This window comes from Akebia trifoliata, chromosome 1, assembly GCF_017979445.1.
Source record: "Akebia trifoliata isolate Shusen 1 chromosome 1, ASM1797944v1, whole genome shotgun sequence".
NCBI classification, from domain to species: domain Eukaryota; kingdom Viridiplantae; phylum Streptophyta; class Magnoliopsida; order Ranunculales; family Lardizabalaceae; genus Akebia; species Akebia trifoliata.
In genome coordinates, this window is record NC_141375.1 from 18,728,675 (window position 1) to 18,740,429 (window position 11,755).

Genomic DNA, 11,755 nt, shown 5'->3' on the forward strand with positions numbered 1-11,755 from the left:
TCATCATATTCCTTGTCTGGTCATGGAATTAGGTGGAAATATGGCTTTGTAGAGACCTGAAAACATATGAATAGAATCTCATTCTCCTTTTTAGTCAACCTAGGAAGAAATCCTCTCTCGTCCCTGGAAGATGTCTAAGATGATTTCTCAATACGATTTTGTACTTTGAAGTTGCCACTTCCCTATGTTTGGTACCACATATCTGGCATCAAATCCTTGACTTCACTCCTAAACCTATCACTGTTTTTTTTAAATAAACCCAACATTTGTCTCTTCAAGTTTTCTTGATTTTTGTTCACCTTAGGTGGTAAATAATCGAGTATTGTTTGGGATTCTTCATTTTTTCATGGAATCAGGTGATTCAGCTTTGTAGATATCATTCTTAGTCAATTTAGTAAGGCCTACACTATTGTACTAATAGCAAGTACTCCTTTTACTAGTTTTCTGCTAAGAGTGGATAATTTACTCAGTCACCCTCTTCACACACACACATATACACATACACACACACACACAATCTCTCTTTCTCTCACAAATTATCTGAGTAGATTGCATGGCTCTCTTGAAGACAAAAGAAGAATGCCTGAGAAGATTACAGCCGAGAATATCTTGAACAACATAATGGACACATTTGCTGATGGTATCCAAAGCAGAAATCTGTATCATTTTTTGAGGAAGAGAAACCACGCTCAGTCTCTTCTCAGATAAATAGGCTCTTTGGACGGGAGAAGCCTGTTCATGGAATTTTGGGAGGCGGCAAATGTAAGGTCTTTCGTGTCCTATCTTTCTTTTCTTACGCTACTTATTTTTCCTTCTCTTCTTGATTATTTTCCATCTTTGAGAATTAGCCGCTGATGTATTGTTATGGAGGAACAAGAAGATCTCTGCAAGTGTTTTGACTGGTGCAACGGCAATTTGGGTGCTCTTTGAATGGCTTAATTATAATTTTCTGTCGCTCTTGTTCTTTTCACTTGTTCTTGGTATGCTTGCCCAGTTTTTTTGGTCAAACGCTTCAAGCTTAATAAACAGGTAATTTAACCAGACATTTTAACCTCTTGGTGACAATGATTATAATCATTGTCACAATTTATCAAAAAAAAGAAGATTATAATCATTGTCATTATTCCAACTTTTGCTAATGCCACCCCAAGATGTGTGCTAATTCTTTGGTGATTTACATATGAATTGGGGTGGCATTAGAAAAAGTTGGTGTGGCAATAGAATCTCTCTAAAATAAACAGGTAATTTAAACATTTGTCATTTAATCCTTTTATTTGTTTGGATAAGATTTATACTAATGCTTATGCTAGAAATTTGTTCCCTGCATCAGGTCTCCATCTCAAGTACCTCGACTTGTTTTGCCAAAGGAGTTATTTGTTAACATAGGCGTCTCAATTGGTGCCGAGGTCAATCGTTTCTTGGGGTTTCTTCAGGATGTTGCAACTGGAGGAAACTTAAAGCAATTTATCATGGTATGTTCCAATATATAAGATTCTTGTGTTAATTGTTTTTCATGCATGTTATTGGACGACCACAACCTCTGTCCTCAACTTAGTTGCAGGCATGCATGAATTTCTTTTCCGATTTGGTCTTCTGTTTCAAAATCTTGCTTCTCTTTCTTGACCTCTTACTTCTCTTCATTATTATTGCTACTACTATTTCTATGGTTTTCATTAGGAAAATCCCAAGAAATAGAATTGTGAATTCAAAGTTAGATATAAAACTTGAAAGCTTAGATACTCTTTCATTAAAGAAGAATCAAAATCTCATGGGATTTTACCGATTATTATCCGATTTCTCCCAAAGAGATACATTGTTTCTCCAAATATTTGGAATGTGCTTGAAATATGGATGATAGCTTGGAAATGAAAATCAATGGATTTAAAATAAGCAGGACCAAGGCTGAGTATATGCAATGCAAATATAATCCCTGTGTGGTAGTTGTATATGACATCCTAACCTTATGTGCATGCGTAATATCTTCCAAGTTGTTATGCATGATTTAGTACATTACATCGAATTGGTCAACTAGAATGCTGCAAAGGGCACGATGAACGTTGATCTCTCAAGCTGTTAGTCGCAAGGTGGACTTGGTCGATGCATGGGGCAAGATGAGAGTAAGGTTTAGTGATTTAGGGGGATAATCCTTTTGGGCATCCTAGGCATTGCCAAGGGACACCACATCACTATTAGTAAGAATGTCTACTGAGATCATATATTAGGGAGACGACAATGTGTTGATTTGTGTGACAAAGTCGCGATGCATGCCTACATGTCACCAAGTCTGGACATGAGGCTAGCCACGTGAATGATGGCATCGCCATCTTTTCATATCTCACACTTCTATGAATATAATATTGAGGGTCACTTAGAGCGTATCACTTCCTTGAGAGTTGACACTCGATAATACCTTCTTGGGATTATACATCTCACTTTGAGATCTCCCTTGACCTAGCTTGAACTCCCTTTTTCTATTTTTCTTCCTTGCCTCATATCCACGCGTGCTCTCCTTCTCTTCATTCCTTATTTATGCAAAGGACAGAATTACCATTGACTTGGTTTAGGAAAATTATAGTGATGTAGGACTGAGTAGGGAAATTGGTTTAACCTAAAATATTTTGGTATCTCAAGTTTAAGGATAAAAGGGAAAAAGGTTGGGATTTGTTAGAAAATAAAAATAAGGTGTCTGGAAGAGGAAATTAAGGTTTACTGGTGCTAGTTCAAAGTTTATAGATTAGAATGGAATTAGGGTTTTACTATGTTGGAAACCTTAGGGATGAAAGGAGAGAAAGCTTCCTTTCAGTGCAGTAATTTACTATCTTTGGAGAGAAAAAAAACACTCGGATCTTTGAAAATGTTGAATCATCAAAGGAGAACTTGTTATCTAGACTCCAAATTATCAAATGATTGCATGTGTTTTTGATGGTGTCCAAATTGATGATAAGAGGGGTGGTCAATGCGGTTCTTTCGTTTGATAATTGGGAATGCACTCATGATGTATAGCCACCAAAGCAAATCCATTTGTTTTGGAAGTGCCCAATGTAAGGGGTGGCTAAGATAAACTCAGACGACTGACTCTCTATCTCCTAGGGGTGGTAGTTTGGGGTGTATGGAAGAGTTGACTCGGTGGTGGATAATGCTTGCATAGAGCTTAGTTCCATTCATGATGTTATTAGATTTGCAATAGGATGAGGCATAAGTACATTGCTTCTGTTAGCAGACTATTCTTATGTCATGAAATGCATTGAAGGAATAATTGAGGTGGCTTGAAGATATGGAAAACTAGTGAGAAGCATCAAAGCCCTTACTCAAGAATTTCAATATTGTCAGTTTGAATTTTATTGGAGGTAAGCTAATAGAGTTGTATATTTTTTTAGCTGAAATTAGAGCATTTGGGAGGGATTCTATTGTTATGTTGGGGGAACATTATTTGCCTGACAATGTAAATATGAAAATTCAAAATGGATCTTAAAAGTCATAAATAGGATACAAATTAGGCCCCTTGACTAGGAATGGGCCTTCGATGTCTTGAGCTTGGTTCTCATAAATAAAATTCACGATCCAAACAAGTCCAAGTTATCTATATCAGGTGTTGGATTTAGTGGTTTACACATCCTATAAGACGGGTTGACCCATAATCATGCCAATAAATCCATTGGAATGGATAGACCCAATAATTAAATACCTTAGTGATGATCTCTACACCTAAATAGATAGGTAAAGCCCATCAGAAGTCCATAGAGTCATCAGAATGGGAATTGGACTAATTAAACTTTTAGACCAATTAGCCAAAGCCCATTAAGTTAGAAGTATAGTTGGAAAGTCAATTTACCGTAAATCTATAAATACCAAAGTCTCCCTTATTTTTGAAGGGATGCCTAGATCATTTCTCCCACGAAGACTTGGATTCTAGCCTGTAGAGAAGAATAAACACACACACCTTTCTCTAAAGACAATCAAGGCATCCTTCTCAGTTGATCAAACACGAAGTCCAGAAAGAAGAAAAATCACATAAAACCTATAAAGAAAGTCAAATCTAAAAGTCATTCTATACACGCTAAGAAATCTTTCTTAGTCGACTAAGGACGGATCCTGGATAAAAGAAATCTACACAAAGACACTATAGGAGATTAAACATCACAAATCATTATTAAGAAATCAAGAAATCCTTTTTAATCGGTCAAGTACGAAATTGGGAGAAAAGAAAACTACACGTCATTATTTATTGTATTTGACAATTAATCTGAGGAGATATTTCCATTGAGCGCGAGTGAATTTAGAATTATAATATCTTTTTTTTTGACATGGGAGAACTACAAAAATTTATGTTTTTAGTCCCAAGTAACAGATTGAGTAGCATTTATAACCAGCATATAAGTCAATTCCAGATTTATAGTGACAACAAATTTCACAATCCATTTCGAGATGTGCAAAATAAGATGATGGATTTTTATTGATTTTGATTAAAAGATGGTACAAATATTAGTGTACTCGCTCAACGGAGTGATCTCATTTGTTTAAGAGTCAAATATAAGAAATGATGACGTGTAGTTTTCTTTCTTCTAGGTTGTGTTTGATTAATGAGAAGGGTTTCTTGAGAATGATTTGCGATGTTTGATCTTTTATATATTTGTGTGGATTTTTTCTCTTCGGGCTTTGTGCTTGGTCGATTGAGAAATATTTCTTAACTTTAAAGAATGACTTTAAAGCTTGATTTTCTCTATGGGTTTTATGTGATTTTTCTTCTGTTTGGGCTTCACGCTTAATCGATTGAGAATGATACTTTTTATTTGGATAAAGAATTGTAAGCTTGATCTTCTCTAAATGATACTTTACCTTCGAAGAAGGGCTTGTAAGCTTGTTATTCTCTAGAGGTTGCTTTGTCTTTGGAGGACATGTGAGCTTGTTTTTCTTTAAATGCCGAAGTTCAAGTCTTCGTGAAAGAAATGATCCAGGGATCTCTCTAAATGAGGGAGGTATTGGTATTTATAAACTTAGGGTAAATTGACTTTTCAACTATATTTTTAATCTTTAATTTTTTAATGGATTTTGACTAGTTGGTCTAAAGGTTAAATTAGTCAAATTCCAATTTTTATGACTCTTTAGACTCTTAGTGGGGTTCACCTATCTATTTGTGTGTAGAGTCCATTAATTATTTAATTATTTGGCCTAACCATTTTGGTGGATGTATTGACGTGATTATTAGCCTACCTATGTTATTGGGTATGTGACCCCAATACTTGACATATATCACTTGGACTTGTTTGCATCGTGGATTTTATTTATAAAAATCCAAACCTAAGTGTCGAAGGCCTGTTCCTAGTCAACGGGCTCAATTTGGTTATGCAGGCCCCATTATGACTTTTTGGGTCCATTTTGACAATTTGATATCTGTAGAGAAGTTGAAAAATATCTATATGATAGAATAAGACGGTTCCCCCCCCCCCCCCCCCCCTTCCAAAGAGGAGTTCAGATTTAATTTCACACATCTCGAGGACAATTCTCAATTATTGCCTTTATTGTTCTCATCATTTTCAAGAACACCCCTTTGATTTTCTTACCTTTCCTCTTCTACCCCTTTTCTCCAACTTAATTGCCTTTCCTCTTCTAACACCATTGGCCCCATGTCACAAGCAAACTCTAGTCCTTTTTGAAGATGTAATGTTTAACTATTCAAGTATTTAATTTCTCTCTTTGTTTTTTTTTTTTTTTGAAAAAGTGGTAGGGTTCTCTTAAATACCCCTGCTTATCGATAAAAAAGAAAGGAAAACATTGGAGATGCAATGCAAAAAGAGAAAACTTAGCTTGCTTGTATATATTTTTGGGAAAAAGGGCACAACGACAACACTTTCGTCATGGTGGTTGTGACGAGCATGAGAACACTTATTGTGCAAACAAATCTTGGTGATGCAGCACTATGGATTGGGGAAATGCCGATGTCATTAGAGAGCATTGTTCATGACTTAAATCAAACCTACAAGGAGATCCTAATGTGTCTCAAAATCTACAACACCTGCAATAGATTCACGTGCCAATTACCATAGATGAAGCTGCAGTGTTGAACCTCGTAGACTTCCTCATTGATGCCAACAACTCGCCAGTGGACACTATAGCTCGTAAGAGCAAATACGATCACATATCTCACGCGCCTTCAGAAAAAATGCACCAAAAAGCTATTGAAAATGCATGTATGATCATTGCTTGTCCTTACCTACCCGAGTTGACCGCAAACCATACCCATTCCAAAGGGTACACGATCTCTGGTATTCACCAAATGGCAAAATCAGTGGTTTAGAACATGTCTCATGCTTCCTTGAGGGGTTAGGTGAATATAAAAGTGTTGTTGAACTTTGCCTATATAAATTCTCCAAATCTCTCATGGATGTGCTTGCACTTGGTGCAACAATTTACTCGTCAGTGTCCCAGAATGCAGACATATGCTTGCCATCTTCTATTAGCAAATGATATTGCCAGACCTGGGAAGGTTGTCACAAGGCACGATCGAGCATCTGAATGATTACGTACGGTATTGTACAACATGACCATCAATGCATTTGATCAATTTAATGGAAATTTTTGTAATGCAGTAATGATGTCAGATATGCTCTTTAGAGTGGAATGTAAAGCAGTCAAAGGGCATGTTCATGGAATAAGTATAGGAAGGAAAAGTTTACTGAGATTCACTGGTGGAAATACTAGCAAGGACAAAAATCAAGAAGACACATTTTCAAGAATCTTGTACTATCCCCAATAGGTGACGGAAGAAATGGGAAGTCAGTTGAGATGACTTGTCAAAGAAGACACTAGTGAAAAGGAGCTCTTCGTTTGCAGATTAAAGGCTCTAAAAGGGAGGGAGGAAGTCTAAAAATGACTTTACATTGAGAGAGTAAGAAAATATTTGAAGACTGCCATAGCTGTAGGTATAACTAAGCATAAATTAAATGGTGAACCAGGGTTCATTCTACTGACCGAAATAGTAGTGACAATGCATTGTGAATGGTGGTGATGATGATGATCAAAATATTTTCTAAAATAGTGGAGATATTTGTGGAAAATTTTAGTTGTTTAGTATTTGTAATCTCTTCTGTACTTTGTTTAGGAAAAAAAAAAAAAAAAATGAAAGTTTCATTTTGACTTTCACGTATTGATCTTAAGTTTTTTACTACGACAATCCCATAATGCTAGTTTTACATCTTAAAATATGAAAATGCCTTAGCACCAGTTCTCCTTAGGCATGTAGGTGGTCCTATCTTTTCTAACATGAGTGTCCTCTGCGGCTGATTGTCACGCTTTAGACATTCCATGGGAACTCTAGGGACAAAGACCGAAGCTGATTGTATTATATAATGGTTGGGATTCTTCAACTTGTAATGAGCTTTCATGGCATCTTGGGCTCGGATTTGATTTTTATTTTCTTTATTTCTAGATTTCATTTCCTTTATCGTCATCCTACTTTCTTTATTCTCGGACGAAATATCAGAACTTTAAACAATGTAGATCATGAATTATCCTAGCCAGATATGGTTGGGATATGGCGAGGGCGAAAATCATGTGGATTGCCATATTTATTTGCTAGATACTCCTTTTCAAATTGGATAATAAATTAATTGTTTTAGAAATTCATTTCAGGTTGTGTTAAGCTTGTGGGCTGCTGCTGTGATAGGGAGCTGGTGCAATTTTCTGACCGTGTTTTATGTTGGTGAGATATCTAGCTTCTATTCCTTCTTTTTTTTTTTTCAGAGAGATTCTATTGGCACACCAATTTTTTTACCTTTAACATACCAATTCTTATTAATTAAACCATTGTCTATCATATAGAGTAGTGTATTATAAGTAAAAGTTGGTGTGTTAATAGAAGCTGTTGTTTTTATATTTTGAAGGTTTTTTTTTTATTGTGCAGACATTAAATCTAATTACAGTAGCCAATTCTCATGTCAAATTTATGAAATTTTATCTACACCCAACTTTACAAACGTTCTTGCACATTCTCCCTTAGAGAGGGTGGGTCCTACATATATTATAAAGAGAGATTCTATTGCCACACCAACTTTTGCTAACACCACCCTAATTCATATCTTGGTGAGGTGTTAATAAAAATTGGTGTGCCAATAGAATCTCTCATTGTAAAGATACCAATACCCCTCATTTTTTCTCCTTCAAATCAAAGGGGTCCCATAACCCTTCATCCTTGTCTTTTGTTGAATCCCAATTCAAGAAAGTTTATTGAACCCCATTAGGGTAAATGGGTCCTTGAGAAAATGACGAGGATTAAGGTAATGGGACCACTCTATTTGAAAGAGAACAAAAAAAAAAAAAAACTAAATTTTCTCTCAAAATGAAGGTTTCTTTTACTAATAAAACATAAAAAAATTGGATGAACCAATTTGGTTTCTAGATGAGTCAATGAGGTGACTACGCTTGGTCACTTAGCCAATGAGTGTTCCATGGAGTGTTGTACACTTAGTCATTTCCATTAGAAGGCTCCTTCCTAGTTTCCACAGGTACACCTTCTTCCATGTTTTCAGGGAAGCTAACCAAGCAGCGGATTATCTTGCATCTTCCCAAGACTCTATGGATTGTTCTGAAATAGATAGTGGAGTTCTCCCTTGTAACCTTGGTTCTATCATTGATAAGGATCGTAGGGGTTTTCCTTTCTTAAGGTTGTAGCTGGTCTGGGTCTGCCTTAACCCTGTTGACCTTTCAAAAAAAAAAAAAGAAAGGTGACTACGCTTGGTGGCCTTCGAGTCAACTCGTCTGTGTCCACTTGGACTCGTCAGTCTTAAAAGATATCATGATCTTAGGTGAGATTGATGTATTTTATGTACTCCACACCAAATTTTTTTACCATAGTTGTTGCTTATTTTGGTTATGGAATGTAAATCTGTTTAGAGTCATGCTGGAGTAACATTAAAATTGACATGGATTCTCACATTGCTGATGTGGATATGCACACATAACCATATATGCTTTTCACTTCTATCTTGATGAAAAGCATCTATGGTTCTGTACATACATCCACATCAGCAATGCGAGAATTGATGTTAATTTTAATGTTACTTAAGCATTTTCCATCTATTTAATATTGGATGATGACCCCTTGTGGTTGTTTTGGTTGAAGGATTCGTTGCTTTACACACCCTGCCCGTGTTGTACGAGAAGTACGAAGATCAAGTCGACAATTTCGTTTATAAACTTCTGGGGCAAGCTCAAAACCATTACAGCAAGTTGGATGACTTGGTTCTTAGCAAAATTCCCAAGGGAAAGCTAGGGGGAAAGAAAACCGAATAGCTTCGTGGTATGGGGATGATCCCATGGTATCTTATTCTTGTGCCGTTCATGCAAGCAAACTACTCACTAAATGTATATTGGTGGAATTGGGTTTGGAATCTTTAAATTTTTTTTTTTTTTTTAAATTTTGTGGATAGATAATTTGGTTTGGAATCTTATTATCAAACAGTATAATTAGGTAAAAAGAGAGACCCTACTGGATCTTATTCAACTCTGAATTTTGTCAAAAATTCACGGAAAGGGTTTTCAACCAAAAAGATTGACAAGTAATCGTTGAAAAATAGTAAAGTAACTGATGTTTCAAAAGAGAAAAAATGATGATTCAAAGAACTTAAAAATCAATTTGTAAAGAGAAGATAAGATATGCAAATAATTAAGTGCAAGCATCATAGCATGAGGGTGGAATGATAAAAGAATATGCAAATGAGGAGAGATTCCAAAACAAAGGTAGTTAGCAACCAAAACTATATTGCTATATAAACCAAAAGTTGTTAACAGTTCACCAGAGAATGTCAAAATCTATAAATACGTACAAACACAAATAGGTACAAACACCTACAACTATTCTACACCGGGGATGTAGTTTGGATTTTGGACGAATCTCGTGAATAAATCTTGTTTATTATTTTTTCTTTCTTAATTTTTAGTACATCACACTTAAACCTTAGTCGTGGCGTCACTCACCAGGACGTCATATGCCAGGACTGTACAAAGACAGTCAGAACTAGACGTTGTACCAACACCGAACGGTTATGAAATGTCGTTTAGGTGGTAGTGTGACTACCCTAAGTACTATTTGGCATGTGATGTGCGCAAAGATCTTATCCTTTATGTATATAACACAAGTTGGGCATCGACAATCATCAATGCTCTGGGGGTAATATGATGGACGGTGCACTTTAGAGGTCGAACTTCGCCACATCAAGTAATGATGGGTGAAGGGAGGTGTCTGATGGATACACTAAATTCGTGAACCTGGTATGCTTGTGTACATTCCTGTAGAACTCGAGATTTTGGTGCCACCGAATCCAAAAAAGGAGATCATGAATCCTAAAGGGATGGGTTGTCCTGGATTGAAGTGTCTTTCCGTGATGATTGTTCAATTCTTCAATTTGTTCACCCGATGGAGATAGGAGGCGAGATTGAGATCAATAGAGCAGCCACATGTGTCAATATCAACGCCATCGACATCATCATCTTCTCCCGAATTGGGTTTGCAAAGGAAAGGAAATGAAAACGACCTAGAGGGGAAAAAGAAAATGGAGGAAAGATGTCCTAGGAACAACGTGCTCTGATAGTGGAACCGCCAATTAAATCCAAGCCAAAACCTGCAGCGACACCGCCAATTCTACCACCAGGCTGGAAATATGAAATTTTCTCCTTGATATTTCCCAATGGTTGCATTGCTTAAATGAGGTTGAACCTCTAATTTTCCAATTATGATCAATTCAAATGAGTCTTGCTCATCAACCTTTATTAAACACACAAATGAGTAAGGTTCGAGACATTCGAGATTGCTTGTAAACACTCAACCAAACATCTCAAACATGGCTCACAAAGAGTACACTCCGAAGGATTTCCAGAGATGTTCAAATCTCATAAAGTCCAATGGCTTGGTGAGGATGTTAACCACTTGAATCTCAGTTGGCTCATAGTCAACCGAAATGATGCGATCTTCAACAAGCTCTTGAATAAAGTGATGTTGAATATTTATATATTTAGTACGAGTGGTAGACTAGGTTCTTCGAGATATCGATGACACGATATTGTTGTAGAAGATGATCATCATACTTGTGAAAACCAGTAGTTCGATACCATCAATTTCACAAGAACTGAGCACAATAGCTTCCAACTGCAACGTACTCGGTTTCGGCGGGGGAAAAGGATATAGAAATTTTCTTCTGGTTGCACCAAACAATTGGACAATTCTTGATGTAAAAACCACCACAACTGAAAAGATCATCAATATTACTGACCCAATTAACATTCGAATACCCAATTATATCAGAAGATGAATAAAAAAGGGTATGGTGTCGACCACATTTTGACAACTTTCATTATAGCCATCCGGTGAGATTCCTTAGGGTCAGCTCGGAACCTTGCACATGCTCCCACATTATAGGAGATTTTAGGCCAATGGGTTATGAGATAGAGAAGGTTACCTATCATACTCTAATAGAGGCGTTGATCCACTTTCCCTGATGTCTTTGATAATTTGATTGTGGTGCTCATAAGGGCATTTGTGTTCTTCCTGACTATAATCCAAATTGATATATCAATTCACACGAATATTTAGTTAGGAAATGAACATACTGCAATCGAGCTGCTTAACTTGCAATCCCAAAAAGAAGTTGAATTCACTCACCATGCTCATTTCAAAATTTGATTGCATCATGTGAGAAAATTGATAAGCCATATCTTCATTTGCGAAACCGAATACAATGTCATCCACATATATCTGGGCAAT

General features: G+C 36.5%; 1 protein-coding gene across 1 annotated transcript; it reads left to right on the forward strand.

Moving 5' to 3' along the window:
• The first annotated feature begins 568 nt into the window (after positions 1-568).
• On the forward strand, positions 569-9,473 carry LOC147410828 (Reticulon family protein). The gene is given in 6 exon segments (XM_086440584.1): positions 569-646; positions 649-762; positions 849-1,029; positions 1,331-1,472; positions 7,630-7,699; positions 9,119-9,473. Coding segments are annotated over 6 exon segments (744 nt in total). The 5' UTR covers positions 569-579; the 3' UTR covers positions 9,289-9,473.
• The last annotated feature ends 2,282 nt before the right edge of the window (positions 9,474-11,755 follow it).